The sequence below is a fragment of the Rhinoderma darwinii genome, chromosome 4 (assembly GCF_050947455.1).
Source record: "Rhinoderma darwinii isolate aRhiDar2 chromosome 4, aRhiDar2.hap1, whole genome shotgun sequence".
Lineage (NCBI taxonomy): Eukaryota > Metazoa > Chordata > Amphibia > Anura > Rhinodermatidae > Rhinoderma > Rhinoderma darwinii.
This window is the reverse complement of record NC_134690.1, coordinates 47,471,144-47,490,167: the sequence shown is the minus strand read 5'-3', so window position 1 is coordinate 47,490,167 and position 19,024 is coordinate 47,471,144. Positions and strand designations below refer to the sequence as shown.

The following is a 19,024-nucleotide window of genomic DNA, read 5'->3' as shown; positions in this document are numbered from 1 at the left end:
TATAAATATATATATATATTTATATACCTCAAGCAACACCATACAACAAACACTGTTTTATTACAGACATATCACAGGAGGATCAAGAGGCAGATTAACCTGTCAAGAAACTGGAACGTGCCCCGCTGATATCAGTCATTCCATTAAAGTTCAATTTGCCGGGAGCCCACGCTTTATAATGTTACAATGTCTCTATGAAGAGAAATTGTATTATTCAAATCAGACGGAGGGTAATTTGCAAGTTTGGGTAAGCTGGACTACAAATTGTTCACTTCTGCGGTGCATAATTGATATCCTCCAACAATGACATAAATTCTGCACCAAAGGGTCCTCTACGTGGGAATTCTGTTTCCGTCGCCTGATAAATATGTAAAAGATCCAGATAAAAATGTCACATTATCATTTCAAGATGTTAGCAGAAAGCCACTGTTCATTGGGACTAATCAAATCTCATTCTGAGCAGAAGTGGCCGATGTGTCGAGGGATATTAAATCAGGAGAAAGATCATGTTCACAGAGAACAAACATTTCTTCTAAACAGAAAGGCGATCACTAATTGTATATTCACGTAAAGCGCTTTACTTTGTGTTGCGAGCGGTAAATTAATACGTTGCTCATGCAATATTGACGGGGACTTTTTCATAAACATACTCCAATATTAAAATATCCATTTACACATAGGATGAGAACGTAGGAGTGAAATGTAATTGTAGTAACAATTTCTAAAGCCTGTGGAGATTTGGATGATGGGCTCAGCTGAGTCACATCGATATCGCAATTAAGAATACGTCCCCCACCTCCTGCTCTTTATTTTTTTTTAAAAGAACCACCTGCTGATTTGTAATCTATACTCATACATATGCAAAGGTGGGTTACATCCCCCCTTTCTAGATAATAGGCAATATGTGTCATGATATTGATTGTACAGAATGTCTAAATTCTATCCGGTCATAATGACTTGGCGTCACCATCTAGCGGATTAAAATTACACGGTGGTTTTAGATGAGCTTATTAAAAAGGAGCTGTCAACTCTCTTGACGTGTTTTAGTAAATACGGTACTTGCATTCCCTATGAAAAATCTTTTTCTTTTTTAGAACTCTGCGTTGTGCTGTTCCTCTGTTACTCCTCCTGAAGGTGTATAAATAAATTGACCTCTGGGTGTTACTATTCCCCTTGTAAGTAGAGTGTATCCCTACACAGGCTGACGATGATAGACAGTGTTAAAGTGTATAAGAAAACACCCTATTGACAAGGGAAATGGCAACTCCCTGTTAGGGTATGTGCACACACACTAATTACGTCCGTAATTGACGGACGTATTTCGGCCGCAAGTACCGGACCGAACACTGTGCAGGGAGCCGGGCTCCTAGCATCATACTTATGTACGATGCTAGGAGTCCCTGCCTCGCTGCAGGACAACTGTCCCGTAGTGTAATCATGTTTTCAGTACGGGACAGTTGTCCTGCAGCGAGGCAGGGACTCCTAGCATCGTACATAAGTATGATGCTAGGAGCCCGGCTCCCTGCACTGTGTTCGGTCCTGGACTTGCGGCCGAAATACGTCCGTCAATTACGGACGTAATTAGTGTGTGTGCACATACTCTTAAAGGCTATGTACACCTTTGAAAAAAAAGTTTTTTATCTATTTTTATAAAAATGTGTAGCAGTGTTTTTTGTGCAACTTTATAATTATGTTTTATTAAACATTATTTTTACTTTTTGAGATACCACTGCTTTCTTTGCTGTATACAGAGCAGCTGTATCTTGCGCTGAAACCTGAATCCGTCTGGTCAGCGGCACCGACGGGTTCAGTGACAGCGGATATCGAGCTATTAACGATCACATCTAATTTCATAATTTAGATATGATCGATAACTGGTGGATCCTGAATGTCAGAGACACGCAGGACCTGTGGACACTAAACCCGTCAATCCAGAATGATACTGCTGCTCTGTATACAGGATACAGAGCAGCTGTATCTCAAAAATAAAATAATTTTTGTCTAGGAATTAAAATGTAATCGGTTATGGGCCACATGTATATTGTCTGGGGTGGAGTCAGATGGCCTCAGCCCAGTTCCTTATTATGGCCCTCTGTGGTTGGCCTATTCTGGTGCCAGTTTGATACCTCAAACCACTATATTATGATGTTTTCTGAGAACAGGAGCTATTTTGTGGTTTGTTTGAATGTTTGTTGGCGTTCTAATGATTTCTTATGTTATTGCCAGAAAGTCACGGCTGGCGATTGGTCAATGATGATGGTACAGCGTTGACAGAAGTCAAAATGGGGCTGGGAAAAATTGCCGACAGTTGTTCTCAAGAGTTTTCTTGCCAAAATGTTAATATAAATTCTAATATAATTGAAAGTAGAAAAATGCTATAGTATATCATGTATAATCGTGGTCTCCATGCAGTCGAGCCATAATGCACATAGCACTTATATCTCTCGATATACTATTTGTCCCTACTGTGATTTTTAAAAAGTTAAAAGGGCTTGTCTGGTTTTTGAAAATTAATGCTAATTTTTTTTGAATAATTAAAAGTCATTAAATTTTCCAATAGACTTTATGTATTAATTAGTCATGGTTTTCAATAACTCTGCTTGTTGTTGTTCAGTAGAAGTATTCATCGATAACTTCCAGTGGATAAAATTCTGACCTGGTCCTGTGTTGGACACACAGGTACACGGCTCGTTATACTCTGTGTATCAGTGCTGTGTCTTGTAACAACCCCAGCACTTGTGTGTCCGTCACTTGACCATGGACAGAATTTTATCCACTGGAAGTAAACAATGAATCCTATAAATAACAAAAAGCAGAGCTCTTGAAAACCGTGAGGAATTAATATACAAAGTACAATGCTGGGCAAAAGTTTTGAGACTGACACAAATTTTGGTTTTCACAAAGTTTACGGCTTCAGTTTTTATAGTGGCAATCTTCATTAACTCTAGATTGTAATGAAGAGTGATCCGATGGCTTGCAATTAATTGCAAAGTCATTCCTTGCCGTGAAAATGAATCACAAAAACCCAATTTCCACTGCATTTCAGCCCTGCCACAAAAGGACCTGCTAACATAATTTTAGTGATCTTCTGGTTAGCTCAGCTGAAAGTGAAAACAAGGACAAGGCAGCTGAAATCACTATCATGCTGATTGAATTATAAGAGCAGACTGGTTGCTTTAGAAGGGGGATGGTGCTTGAAATCATTGTCGTCTTCTTCTGTTAACCATGGTTACCTCGAAGGAAACATGTGCAGTCATCATTGATTTGCATCAAAAGGGCTTTACAGGCAAGGATATTGCTGCTAGTAAGATTGTTGCAAAATCAACCATTTATCGGATCATCAAGAACTTCAAGGAGAGATGTTCAATTGCTGTGAAGAAGACTTCAGGGAGCCCAAGAAAGTCCCGCAAGTGCCAGGAATTAGCTGCAGTGCATCTCCACTCGCAGAGAGGTGAAAGCATTTGGAGGCTGGCCTGGAGTCAAGAAGGGCAGTGAAGAAATCACTTCTCTCCAAGAAAAACATCAAGGACAGACTGACATTTTGCAGGAAGTACAGGGATTGCACTGCTCTGGCTCTTGGAGCACTATAAGTCCCAGAACCATACACACACCACAGTCCCCAAATGGTTTCAATTAAATCCAAAACAGGTGGTGCTCAGTGGTATATAGAGTAAGAACTGGCAAAATAACAAATAGAGAAATTCCACGGCACTCACCATTCAAGAACTTTTTTTATGGAGGCAAAAAATTACGGCAGCATGAATGTGGAGCACAAGCCTACGGCCGTTTCGCGTGTATCCAAGCTTTTTCAAGGCCTCAGGAAGAGGCCTTGACAAAGCGAGGGTACACGCGAATCGGCCGTAGGCTTGTGCTCCACATCCATGCTGCCATTATTTTTTGCCTCAATAAAAAAGAAGATCTTACTCAGCGGCGAGTGTCGTAGAAATTCTCTATTTATGCTGTAAAGTTATTTTCTTCGATGAAGCCCCCATCACACTGTTTGGGACATCTGGAACAATGATGGTCCGGAGAAGAAATGGTGAGTGTTACCATGAGTCCTGTGTCATTCCAACAGTAAAGAATCCTGAGACCATTCATGTGTGGGGTTGCTTTTCATCCAGGGGAGTGAACTCACATTAACAATTTTGCCTTAGAAAACTTCCATGAATAAAGAATGGTATCTAAACATCCTCCAAGAGCAACTTCTCCCAACTATCCAGCAGCAATTTGGTGATGAACAATGCTATTTCCAGCATGATGGAGCACCATGTCACAAGGCAAAAGTGATAATTGAGTGGCTCGGTGAACAAAACATTGGCCAGGATACTCCCCAGATCTTAATACCATTGAGAACCAGTGGTCAATCCTCAAAAAGTGGGTGGACAAACAAAAACACAGAAATTGTGATAAATTCCAAGCACAGTTTAGGCAAGAATGGGTTGTCATCAGTCAAGATTTGGCACAGAAGCGGATATCCAGAATGCCAGGGCAAAATGCAGAAGTCTTGAAAAAGAAGGGTCAACACTGTAAAATTTGAGTCTTTGCATAAACTTGATGAATTTGTCAACAACATTTTAAAAACTTATGAAATGCTTATAATTGTACTTCAGTATACCATAGAAACATCTGACTAAAAGATCCAAAATCACTGAAGCTGCAAACTTCGTGAAAACCAACATTTTGTGTCAGTCTCAATACTTTTGGCCAGGACCATGGGCATATCTAGGAAAGACTGGGCCCCCCTCCCCTGGGTGCCACACACCGCCCGCCCCCCCTTGCAGATAGTGCCCCCACGTAGATCGCACCATACAGCCCCCCTTTAGATTGTGCCATACAGCCCCCTGTAGATTGTTCCATACAGCCCCCTGTAGATTGTGCCATACAGCCCCCTGTAGATTGTGCCATACAGCCCCCTGTAGATTGTGCCATACAGCCCCCTGTAGATTGTGCCATACAGCCCCCTGTAGATTGTGCCATACAGCCCCCTGTAGATTGTGCCATACAGCCCCCTGTAAATTGTGCCATACAGCCCCCTGTAGATAGTGTCACAACCCCCCTGTAGATAGTGCTCCCTCCCCCATTGTAGACAGTGCCATACAGCCCCCCGTTCTAGATAGTTCACCCCGCCTCCACCTTGTAGACAGTGCCATACAGCCCCCCGTTCTAGATAGTTCACCCCGCCTCCCCCTGGTAGACAGTGCCATACAGCCTCCCCTGTAGATAGTGCCCCCCACCTCCCCCTTGTATACAGTGCCATACAGCCGCCCCTGTAGATAGTGCCCTCCACCTCCCCCTTATATACAGTGCCCCTGTAGATAGTGCCCTCCACCTCCCCATGCAGTTAGTGCCATACAGCTTCCTCTTGTAGATAGCAGCCCCCACCTCCCCCTTTTAGATAGTGCCATGCAGCCCCCTCTTGTAGATAGCGCCCCCACCTCCTCCTTGTAGATAGTGCTATACAGCCCCCTGTAGATCGTGCCATGCAGACGTCCCAGTAGATAGTGCCCCCACATCCCCCTTGTAGTGTCATACAGCCCCCTCTTGTAGATAGTGTCATACAGCCCCCTCTATTAGATAGCACCCCCACTTCCGCTTGTAGATAGTGCCATACAGCCACCTTGTAGATAGCGCCCCCACCTCCCCCTTGTAGATCGTACCGTACTGCCCCCTGCAGATAGTGCTCCACCTTCAGCTAGTAGATAGTGCTATAAAGCTCCCCCTTCCAGATAGCGCCCCGCCTCCCACTTGTAGATAGTACCATACAGCCCCCCCTTGTAGAAGGGCCCCCACCTCCCCATTGTAAATAGTGCCATACAGCCCCCTCTAGATAGCGCCATACAGCCCACAGCATACTCAACGCCGACGGGATCCTGTAGCCTAGTAAATGGCAGTGCAGGTACTATTCTCTATACAGAGCAGCTTTATCGTTCGCTAAATCCTGTTTCTGTCAGGTCCGCGGGACTAACAGGTTCAGTGAAAGCGGGTTCTGCGTGTCTTTGACACGCAGGATCCACCTGTAATCTATCACATCTAAGTTCATAACTTAGATGTGATAGATTACAGGTGGATCCTGTGTGTCAGAGACACACAGGACCCGCTGACACTGAACCCGTCAAGTCCACGGGACTGATGGATTCAGGTCTTAGCGGACGATAGAGCTGCTCTGCATAGAGAATACAGAGCAGCTGTATCTCAAAAAGTAAACCATTTTTTTAAATAAAAACTAATTATAAAGTTTCACCAATGACACTGACTGAAAGTTTTATTTAAAAAAAAAATTCCTTTCAAAGGTGTACATAGCCTTTAAGAGCTGTATAAAAAGTCTACTGCGACCTTTCTTACCGATTCTTAGATTTTACCTGTGTCTGAAATTTCCATTACAAAGCAACTTGCAGGGTTATCTGCCTGCCGCTTCTTCATAAAACACATCTTTTGAATATGGATTATTTTAACATTTCCATGTCATTAGCGCTAATTGGAAGCATATTTACTCCTGTCAAGCTACAAGGGCTGGGGATAAAGCAAAACACATTAAGTGCTTGGGCAAAGTGTAGAATATGGAAATACAAAAATCTGTTAGATTTCAATAGACATTTCACACTTCTATGTTTTATTTTGTCGGAACTCCAGCTCGATTCACATATGTTTTTCAGAGATGTGTCAGACATGCCAGAACGTCTCAATTCAACTCAAACATTTCTAATAGCAAGGTAAGAAAAATAAAGAAAAATAATACCAAAACCAATCTATACGTTAAAAACAATGGTGGAAACATCTGGGGTCAGTGGAGGTTACATGAGCTAAAAGTGGCAATGAGAATAAAAGGTCACGGAGTCATAAAGAGCAAAGTAAAGCATGGGCTACGGGCTGTGACAGGACACAAATTCAAACATGAGACTATTGTATCCAAGTAAGGTATAAAATTATATACAGTGAAGGAAATAAGTATTTGATCCCTTGCAGATTTTGTAAGTTTGCCCACTGTCAAAGACATGAACAGTCTAGAATTTTTAGGCTAGGTTAATTTTACCAGTGAGAGATAGATTATATAAAAAAAAAACAGAAAATCACATTGTCAAAATTATATATATTTATTTGCTTGTACACAGAGAAATAAGTATTTGATCCCTTTGGCAAACAAGACTTAATACTTGGTGGCAAAACCCTTGTTGGCAAGCACAGCGGTCAGACTTTTTTTTAGTTGATGATGAGGTTTGCACACATGTTAGATGGAGTTTTGGCCCACTCCTCTTTGCAGATCATCTGTAAATCATTAAGATTTCGTGGCTGTGGCTTGGCAACTCGGATCTTCAGCTCCCTCCATAAGTTTTCGATGGGATTAAGGTCTGGAGACTGGCTAGGCCACTCCATGACCTTAATGTGCTTCTTTTTGATCCACTCCTTTGTTGCCTTGGCTGTAAGTTTCGGGTCATTGTCGTGCTGGAAGACCCAGCCACGAGCCATTTTTAATGTCCTGGTGGAGGGAAGGAGGTAGTCACTCAGAATTTGACGGTACATGGCTCCATCCATTCTCCCATTGATGCGGTGAAGTAGTCCTGTGCCCTTAGCAGAGAAACACCCCCAAAACATAATGTTTCCACCTCCATGCTTGACAGTGGGGACGGTGTTCTTTGGGACATAGGCAGCATTTCTCTTCCTCCAAACACGGCGAGTAGAGTTAATGCCAAAGAGCTCAATTTTAGTCTCATCTGAGCACAGCACCTTCTCCCAATCACTCTCAGAATCATCCAGATGTTCATTTGCAAACTTCAGACGGGCCTGTACATGTGCCTTCTTGAGCAGGGGGACATTGCGGGCACTGCAGGATTTTAATCCATTACGGCATAATGTGTTACCAATGGTTTTCTTGGTGACTGTGGTCCCAGCTGCCTTGAGATCACTAACAAGTTCCCCCGTGTAGTTTTCGGCTGAGCTCTCACCTTCCTCAGGATCAAGGATACCCCACGAGGTGAGATTTTGCATGGAGCCCCAGATCGATGTCGATTGACAGTCATTTTGTATGTCTTCCATTTTCATACTATTGCACCAACAGTTGTCTCCTTCTCAGCCAGCGTCTTACTTATGGTTTTGTAGCCCATTCCAGCCTTGTGCAGGTCTATGATCTTGTCCCTGACATCCTTAGAAAGCTCTTTGTTCTTGCCCATGTTGTAGAGGTTAGAGTCAGACTGATTAATTGAGTCTGTGGACAGGAGTCTTTTATACAGGTGACCATGTAAGACAGCTGTCTTTAATGCAGGCACCAAGTTGATTTGGAGCGTGTAACTGGTCTGGAGGAGGCTGAACTCTTAATGGTTGGTAGGGGATCAAATACTTATTTCTCTGTGCACAATGCAAATAAATATATATAATTTTGACAATGTGATTTTTTTTTAATATATATATATATATATATATATATATATATATATATATATTCTATCTCTCACTGGTAAAATTAACCTAGCCTAAAAATTCTAGACTGTTCATGTCTTTGACAGTGGGCAAACTTACAAAATCAGCAAGGGATCAAATACTTATTTCCTTCACTGTACATGCTCCATGTATCCTACTCCAGTGTACACAGGGCATGCGCGCGCTCCTTTCTCCAGCTCTTGCACTGTGCAAAGCAGTGACACGCCCTCTCGCCAGTACAGCAGACAAGTACAAGACTGTGTGATCTCGTCTGCCGAGAGCCGAAGAGTGAGAGTGTGCGCGCGCACACGCTCTCCTCTCTCCAGCTCTTGCTGTGATACTGTCCGTAGCTGATTGGACAGTGTCACAGCCATGTTACACGCCCCATTGACCGTTCAGGGGGTTATTTAAATATCGAGTGCCAAATATAACAGTACCAATATCTAAATAACGGAGGAGGGTGGAAAAAATTGTTAAGTGCCCCAGAGTTTGTGTAGCCCTGCCCATTCATTACATGGTGAAAGGTTCTCTTTAATAAATGATTTTTAGACCACACCCGTTTTGAGTGTCACGCCCCTTATTTGCATGCCATGCCATTTAATTTATATAGATCTCCTGAGCCTGCTGTATACAATATACACGCTGACACTGCCCCCACACAGTATAATGTCCCTACAGCTGCCCCAACACACTATAATGCCTCCATATAATGCCCCTATACAGCTCCAATACTGCCTAATAAAAATAATTAAAGCACATGCTCACCTAACCCCACTCCAACGACGAGTGGTGGAGATCCCTCTGCTCCTCCGGTCTGTGTGGCTCAGCACATATTTTCAGGTTCCGCTGCACTTCTGGCATATACTGGCCTTTCAGGCTTCCTAGATGTCCTTAATGCCCACCCCATTGATTAGCCTCAATGCCACGGCGAGTGAACACTGCCCGCCCCAATGGTATATACACGGATGATGGAGTTATATACAGGGATAATGGATGACTGGTATATACAGGAATAATGGGTTATATAAAGGTATGATGGGGCTTATAAACAGGGATGATGGCAGGCTGGTATATACAGGGATCAAGGGGGTCCCTGTATATTACCCTTAAAATCTCTGCATATTACCTTCATCATTCCTGTATATAACCCCAATCATGCCTGTATACAGGGTTGATGGGAGTAATATACAGGAATTATTGGGGTTACATACAGGTATGATGGGGGCAATATACAGGGACAACGATCATCGCTGTATATAACCACCATCATCTGTGTATATACCATTGGGCCGGGCATTGAGGCTAAACAAGACGTAAATGGGGCAGGCATTGAGGAGACCGTGGACCAATAAGCTCCCTCAAATGCCAGTGTATGGCAGAAGTCCAGTGGAGTCAATGCGTTTGTGTTGAGCCGCTCACAGCTCAACACAGACATCATATCGCCTGTCTGCGCTGAGACGTGAGCGGCCAGCGTTAAACAGAAAATAGTAGAGCAGGGAACGGACGTTCCCCACCTCTACTATAGGATTCATCTATATCTGCATCCTGAGGACGCAGATACAGTTGAAACTGGAAAAAAAACGAAAATGCGAAGGATGAAGTTGGTTATCTGCGCTGCATTTAGTTTCCATTTTTTTCCGAATATTTTCCCAGCCATACACTAGGGTGTAGAAACTTTTTTAGACCAAGTGTCACACTGTCGAACTGAAAAACTTGAAGGGGCTGCAATAAATTCAAACAAAAGTCTGGCACTTTATTTCTTACTTAAACCGGATCTGTCAGGTATGTCAGATCTGAGGACATAAGATAGAGGGGGAGATGCTCGGGGATATATAGAGCCTATGATTTTATTCTGTATTTTCATGTCAAAAGCTGTGTAACTGCTGTCAGGACTCAGAGAGAAAGCCTGTGAGTCTTGCATCCCCCGCCCACACACAATGATTGACAGCACTCTGTGCATACAAACTCATACAGCAAGAACTGTCAATCAGGACTCACGGGCTCTCTCTATGTGTACTAGCAGCATAAATACTGAATCAAATCAAGAAGTAATATATATCTCACATCTACCATATGCTGCCCCCATATACGACACCTGATAGATCCACTGAAACTGAACTTGGTTTATATAGACTCAAGTCCAATTGGAGTGTTAAGTATGGCTAGAGCTTGATGGTGAGGATGTGGGGTGGTGGGATGTACATTGCAAAATCACATTCTGTTTTAGTCAAAGGATCATCTCATATCTATCTGGAACAGGCGGGGTGAGAGAAGAGCTGAGACACAATAGGGCACTGTAGCTTGCACTCCCCATGGTTTCATATGCAGAATGACCAAAAACAAAGCAGGCTGGTACTATACCACGGAACTCTCACTCATATTGCTGCCTATACGACAGCAGAGATGCGGCCAATAACAGAAGCCAGAATTTAAAGCAAACTTTTCAGGTGACTTTTCAGAACAAGCGGTCCATTGTGTATACATGAAGAATAACACTAGTTCTGGCCATTGTATGTCTTGTATCCCAAAAAATTTCCGCAGTTCCTCCTCTGTAGGCTCTCTAATTCTCAGTTTTCTCTGAGCTAGAGGGTATGATACTGCTATTATGTCTACTATACACTGCACACATAGGAGAGCAGGATTCTACTCCATCACATATTTGGAAGCAGAAGCAGCATGGAGGAGATTATACAGCTGTAATGAGCAGTGTAGCTGAGAATGCAGCATTGGGGTGACATAGAAATCTTTCCAGCAGCCTGTGACTTTCTCACTCTGCTCCTGCTTCCTCACCCGCCCTCTCCATAGAATTACATGCAGAGTGTGTTGCTGACTTACTCGCTCCCTCTCTGCTCCCCCTTCCCTCTCCATAGACCTGTATCTATAGGAAGTGAAGTGACCCCCCCACCACCTTATTGCAGCTGTCAACTCTGCTCTGTAACTAGGGAAGGACTTTGCTTGACAATAGGAAGTGGGCAGTGGATTACAGGAAGAGAGACGCCTAGTGGTAGTAACTTCATACAGAATTTTCATCGACAAAACAACTAAATTTGAAATAGTAGATTACAAAGTTGATCTTGAACAGATATACTATTAGCTTAGCATAAATTGTTTGAAAAGTTAGTGTATATTTAACACCTGCCCTATATGTGACTGTAAATACTAAGGACACTGTATGAAGCCTTGCCTTTGTGCTACAATTTTGCAACTTGTCTATTTTTTTCTAATTTATCGTGCCACGGTGGACCCTTCCCCCCCATTTTTTATTTTTTTTTTTAAACTTAATCTGACTTTTATTGGAAATATTTTCCAATTACAAAGTATATTAGCATATAGTCACATAACAAAATATGCATATGTCACCAGTAGTAGTATTACACACACAGAGAATGCAGATGAGCAAAAGAATGCATCCAAAAATAAGCTTCTGAGCAACAGGAAGCATCCAATAAGGTGACACAGAGCACACGCATAGGTCAGCACATATAACTATAATAAGCCCCACCCACTTTTAGTTGGGGTGGCTTAGCTGGAGAGGGCGCCTACCATCGTCCAATAAATAATTTTTTTTTAAACTCTTTTTATTAAAAGTAACTGTCAGAGTCAAACCATCACATACATCAGGATAACATTATACACTCAATATTACATATGTCAGAAGAATCAATACATACAGAAGGAATACTCGCAGGTACCCATGATGTTAGACCGTGGTTCGCAGACCACATATACATAATACAGATTGATCAAATCATTCTATCAAAACTTTTAATCCTGTACATCACTATAGTATGAATATGCCCCCAGTTCGATATTCTGCACTAACGCACCCATCCTCGTATGACATAAAACGAAGCACCTGGAAGTGTCCTCCTCCCGCCCTCTTTACCCGCTCCCGCCCCCAGCTTGAATCAGAGCAGCTGATAGCCCTTGGACTGTACAGTGAGTGAGGTTCGATGAGCACCAACCATTCCAGATCAAATTTAGCCAGTTTCCCCAGGTGTTTATACACTATTTTCTCAAATGGAAGTATGTCATTGACTAATTTACGCCATTGCGCTACTGTCGGGGCCCTATCCGCCATCCATCTCATGGCCACCGCCTTCCTTGCCATGAATAGTGTTTCTCTGAGGAAAGTCCTCTCATATATCGACCATTGTTCCTCATTGAGCAGTCCCAGCAGACACACCTCCGGCCTACAAGGTATCGTCCTCCCCAATATCGCTGTCAGTAATGCAACCACCTCCTCCCAAAAGCTAAGAATGCAGTGACAACCCCATATTAGGTGAATAAAATCAGCCCGCATCTCTCCACACCTATGACATTGTGAGGACGCCATTCTTCCCATACGATGTAATCTTATGGGCGTCAAATAACATTGGTGGATATTGAACAGTTGCACTAATTTATTGTTTGCCGCTGGTGAAACCAGCAAATGTGAGCCCTGAGCCTCCCTCCATTCCTCCGCTGTGAGTTGTGGAATTAGTGCACGCCACTTATCCTCAGCCACAAGGGGCTCCACTCGCATTTTAGCCTCCAGTAACAAAGAATAAATTTGAGAAACGGCTCCACGTGTAGACGGCGTGTTCAACCTCACCACCAAATCACAGCTAGAGTACGTCACGGAGTTCAGTGGAAATTGTGCTAATAGAGCATGATGGAGTTGTATGCAATATAATTCATCCCCCGGTGGTATATTGAATGCTGCCCGAATCTCACTCACTGTCATGACCAACCCGTCTTCCGTTAGCAATTGTGATAGAGCAGCTACCCCTCTAGAGGACCAGTAACGTTTCCCCACCATCCCGTGCAAATGGGAAAAACTCGGATTCTCCCACAGCGGACTCTCCGCCACCGCCACCACCCCCACAACCCCCAGTAGCTCTTTAGTCTGTTGCCAGACTCGTCTGGCCAACTTATGCAAGGGTAACAGGGAGCGGTGTCTAAAATCATGCGGCTCCAATATCGGCCACAGGGTTTTCAAGCCCAACACCCTGGCTAGATGACACTCAGCATTAGTCGTTACGGGGGGGGGGGGGAGACCCAAGAAGTCAAGTACCTGAGCTGACCCGCCAAGTAATATAGAAAAACATCCGGTAACGCAGCCCCGGCCTCATCTTTAGATCTCTGTAGAATCGACAGCTTGAGTTTAGATCTTCCCCCCCCCCATACAAACGGCGCGAACAGCGAGTTTATTATTTTAAAGAATCTTTTAGGCACCAACACATCCATATGCTCCAACACATACAAAAACTTCGGCAGTACTATCATCTTTAATAGATTCACGCGTCCTGCCACTGACAAAGGCAGACCTTTCCACACCTGTATTTTATCCCTTAGGTACGCGACCAAGGGCGCTACATTTAACCCGTACGATCTAGAGCTATCCCTAGCAATGTTAATCCCCAAGTATTTGAACTCTGGTCTTACTGACAGTCCGCAGAACTGGGTGCCCCATCCACAGTTATCCTGCCTCAAAGGCATCAAATACGATTTGGACCAATTAATTAGTAACCCGGAATACCTTCCAAAAACGTTAATGAGGGATATGGCCCTAGGAAGGGTGGCATTGGGGTTCGCCATAAACAACGCCATGTCATCCGCATATAATCCTATCCGGTCCTCTCTGTCCCCTATTCTAATTCCCATATATGCGGGATCCCTCCTGATGTTAAGAGCCAGTGGTTCAATGGCCAATGCGAAAAGAAGTGGCGAAAGTGGGCACCCCTGCCTCGTGCCCCTATGGAGGCCAAAGGAAGGGGACAGGACCCCATTCACCAACACCTGCGCTCGTGGAGATTTATATAACAAGGAGACCCAATTAATGAATCCATCCCCAAACCCAAATCTTCGCAGCACTGCCAGCAAATAAGGCCATTCTACCGAGTCAAATGCCTTTGCCGCATCCAAAGATGCCACAGCCCAGTCCTGCTGCTCCTCCCTCGTCCAATAAATTTACTATAATTTCTGTCCGTTAGATCACAAATCTATTCCGGCTCAAAGCGCTCATTTTCTGTCACACGGACAGCCAGAGATGCGCCTAATTTATTAAGAGGCGCGCGACTCCTGATAAATTAGATGCATCTTACTCCAACTTTCTTTAGCAGGAGACTGGCGTATGAAACGTCAACCTTAGTAAATTGCCCCCATTGTGTATTGTGACCCTACATGTGTACTGACCGTAATCTCTGAGTTATGTCGTGCATTTTGACACATTTAGAATTTCTGCCTTCCAATCCCAGGGCAAGAAGTTTGTTGGATCATCATTTGCTTCATTCACACTTTTTATTAAGGTTTTACAAAAAAATAAAAACAAAACAAACCATTAAGCTGTGTACTCACCCCCTCTCAGTACTCAGGTGCACTTCTCGCACAATAGCCTCCAAAACTTGTAAAGGCTCTTCAATTGTACCAGAATCCAAGCCATTCCCACTGAAAAAGAATTAAGAATGTGTCATTCCTTTAAGACTAACACCAAGGTACCACGGGCACAAAGTTTTTTTTTTTTACCCGACCCCCAAATAGGACTCCCATTTTTGGGGTTGAACTGTTATTGCAGTGAATAAAACTAGGATGCAACCTAAATGCTCCAATGCTCTAATAGTAATGCAGGGTTAGGGTATGCTTACATGGAGGAATTTTGCGGGAGTATCCGCAACCCATTCATTTCAATGGGAGTCGGACGCTTCATTTGCCAGCTTGCTGATTATTTCAGCTAGCGGGAAAAAGTAGCGTCCTGCTCAATCTTCGGGTGGATTCCGCCCGAACTTCCCATTGCTGTCAATAAGGAGGAGGAATCTTCCTGCCGTCGGAAGGAATAGTTTAGTGGCGGATTTTTCAGCAGGAAGAGTTGAGAAGATTGATATATAGTTCTATACCAAAACAATTCAGGATAATTTGCAACTTATTGAATTAAATCCCAGCTCCCTTAAGAGTCCAGTGGGCGGTCCTACTCACTGATTTGCAGCTATTCCTGTAGGCGGTCAATCAATGGTTGAGATTTCCCACTGGACTCTTAAACCCACAGGTAGCAGGGATTTAATCCCGAATCCTTTAGAACAGAACTATATCAATCTGTTCAGCGCCTGTTCTATATAACGTGCTGCTGAGAGATCGGATAGCAAGTTCAACGTGACCGGTTTCCTTTAACCCACTCTGTGCTTAACTTTACTGTATTTTCTGTTTGAGCCACATCTAATCTATTACATGCGACTGCGTCTCTGTATTCGAAGGCTTTTAGTCATGAATTTTTAATGGATTTGCTTCCTGCCATCGTCATATTTAATATAGTCCGTCTATACATGTGTGACTCCTCCATAATCGAATCAAATTCATGCCTGCAGGTCCTGCTCAGGTGTCATCGGGCTGTTTTAAATAGTCTGATTATTAAAGGGGGCGTTCTACTTAGGCCAATGAAAATCATGAAGCGACCCTGCTCTGGAGGACCTGAATGATCCATGCAATACATGGAAGGACCATTCAACTTAATGAGTGTTATGTAATCCTACATTTTAATGCTACAGGGAAAATCAATTGAAAGAATATCCCATGGACGCATAGCGTTCCAGCAGAAGGCATTAATACTGTAAACCGCAGCTACAAGTGTGTCGGCGATTGACAGTATGAGCAGCGACAGTAGTGAAAGGGGTAGCAACGCTCGTACAAACGCCGCGGCCCCTTCACAACAACTGATCGGTAGGGTTGCTAGGAGTCGGACCCTCACCGATCAGATATTGATGGCCTATCCTGAGCACAACTCCTTTAAAGGGGTATTCTCATGTTAGTAAGTGGTGGCACATCGTTGGAATGTGTCATCGCTTCTTGATTGGTGGGGGTTGACTACCAAGACCACCACTGATCCTCAGAATGAAGGGGCTTCAATGCTAGGCAATTGCTGCAGCTTTTCCCCAGTTTTCCCTGCACAGAGACGGTCCTGGCTACCTGCGGGGGTTGCGGAGGTTACATCCCCACCCATCATAATATTATGGCATAACCTAGCAATATGTCATAACATTAGAAAATTGGAATAAACCTTTAATTATGAGATTCTGTTCTCTGTGACAACTGCTAATGGCAGCCATTATTATTGGGGATGTCACCAGTGTCCTTAGGGGCACATTTGCCTAGTTCTGCAACAATGCATCATTTGCCGATCAGGAGTTCGGAAAGTCCTAAGAGAGGCTGTAATGGCAGCCATATAGTTGTCACCCAGCTTTCTTGAAACCGATAAATGAGGAATGACTTAACAGAAATAATAAACATCACAGGAATGGGGCGTCTGAAGGACTTCTCTTTACAGGTGATTTGTTGCTTCTAGGTGTCAGGCTGGGTTCACACACTGCACTGAAAATCAGTTTTTGTAGTGCTTTTCGGAAAACTGCTACAGCACAATTTTGTTGCAGTTCGTAGCAAAAAACGCATTTCATCACGGCGTGTGAACCCAGCCGAAACGCGACACAAGATATCATTATATTTATTGGTGTGAAGTCGCATTACTACCATACAAATAAAAACGATGCCTTCCCCATACGAAGGTCGATGCACTGCTTGTTATCCTGAACGTCTGTCTTTACACAGATATATCTATAGAGAGAAAACGTGTTTAAATGTGTTTTCTCTCCGCCAGGCCAGACAATCCATGACTGCAGTTTCAGCGGCAGTGACTGACACACACTGAAGTGTTTGCGTTAATGGCTGTCATCAATATTCTGAAGTGAAAATTTCCTCGTACTATATATTTCTGCTGCGGAAATCAGCCCGGGGAATGTTACAAAACAGAGAATGTTTCAAGGGCTAATTTCCATGTGAAAGAGCGATGAATAATTTAGCTACAATGTAACAGCTTCCAATGCATAATGAACAAGAAATCTGGATCACACATTTCATGTGTGTGTACAGTGGAGGAAATTCTTGTTTACTCTTAAAGTGTACCTGTTACAGAGCCTGAGGAATGGGCTGTAACTGGGCCAGCAGGGGGCGGTGTGAACCCACCTCGTCACTGAAGGTTTTGACTTGTGGCTGCTCTGGGGAGAGGAGTCTAAGGGAAACCATGGTCTTCACCCTTTATCCCGTGTACTGAGATGTGGACTTCGCTGCAGGGGAACCCCATGTCGCTATCCCCAGAATAGTCTCCCTTGATGACGGCTGACGTAACCGATGCGGAGTGATCAGAAGAGCTAAAGATCAGGGCAGGCTGCAGAGGTTCGTTACGGTTAACATGGTGGTCTAGGAAGGTGGCAGGCACGGGAGAGGAGGTCCTTTATACTTCGGGTGCCTGGAAGAAAATTCTTTTGGCACGCGCTGGCCCTTTAAGAACAAAAGGGCCAGCATGCGCGTGTGCCAGTGGAGTATCGGTGGCTATAGCGGCGCAGAGTGAGCAGGAAGAGGGTGGCATGGACGCAGAATGAAAGTACAGACTCGGCGAGAATCAGGAAGCGCTACAGTACCCCCATCTCCCCCCGTTTGGCTCCCTATTTTTAGGCTTGTTGAGGAATAACCAATAACATTTCCTAAAATTCTTCCAGTCTACAAGGTACAGTAATCTTCCTCTCATCCTCTTGGCATCTAAAATCCTATTGACCTCATACTCCGTATCTGGGCAAAAGGTAGGAGTTACAAGCAGGAGTCTTCTGAGAGAACCAGCAGGTCGTGGAGAGAGATGTGAAAAGAATTGTGGATTTTGAAAGACTGAAGTTTGTAAGACACAGGATAGATTTGTCTCAAAATAACAAACGGACACAAGAAGCGAGGAGCAAAGTTAACCTGTTCCCGCACCACGTAATAGCACGTTGTGGTGCAGGGTGTGATGTTTGGAGCGGGCTCACCCTCTGAGCCCGCTCCGTATGCAGCGGTTGTCAGCTGTGTATTACAGCTGACACTCAGGACTAACGGCCAGGAACAGTGATCGCGCTGTTCCTGGCCGTTTAACCCCTTAAATGCTGCGATCAATCACGATCACAGCATCTAAGACGTTAGGAAGAGGGGGTGCACCGCTCTAACAGCTCATTGGGCCCCCCCACGACGCGATCGCCGGGTGCCTATAGTTGTCATGACAGCCCAGGGGCCTAGTGAAGGCTCCCAGGACTGCCTTTCTTCCTCTCCTATTAAGCCCCGCCACTGACAGGGCTTAACAGAAGCCTGTAAAAATGACTATACACTGCAATACTTTAGTATTGCAGTGTATTGTACCAGCCACCTTATGACCACTGGTTCAAGTTCTCTAGGGGGGGCTAATAAAATGTGTAAAAAAATGTTTAATGAAGTTTTTATTAGTGTAAAAAAACAAACCATTAAAAAGTTAAAAAAATCTAAAGTAACGTAAAAAATAATAAAATAAACAAAATTGGTATCGCCGCATCCGTAAAAGTCCAAACGATTACAATATACAGTAGCATTATTTAACCCGCATGGTGAACACCGTAAAAAAATTAAAATGAAAACTCCACAATCGCTGTTTTTCGATCACTTCACATCCCACAAAAAAATAAAAAGTGATCAAAAATTCTACTGTAGCCTTAAATGGTAGCAATAGAAACTACAACTCGCCCCGCAAAAAATAAGCCCTCAAACCGCTCAATCGACGGAAAAATAAAAAAGTTCTGGCTCTCAAAATGTG

General features: G+C 43.7%; 1 protein-coding gene across 2 annotated transcripts in view; it reads right to left on the bottom strand.

The window, feature by feature from the left end:
* NBAS (NBAS subunit of NRZ tethering complex) overlaps positions 1 to 19,024 on the bottom strand; it is a 655,156-nt gene that overhangs the window by 189,192 nt on the left and 446,940 nt on the right. For both annotated transcript variants that reach the window (XM_075861089.1, XM_075861091.1), the window contains one exon: positions 14,752 to 14,841. In XM_075861089.1, coding sequence (XP_075717204.1) covers positions 14,752 to 14,841 — 90 coding nt within the window. The remainder of the gene's footprint in view (positions 1 to 14,751; positions 14,842 to 19,024) is intronic.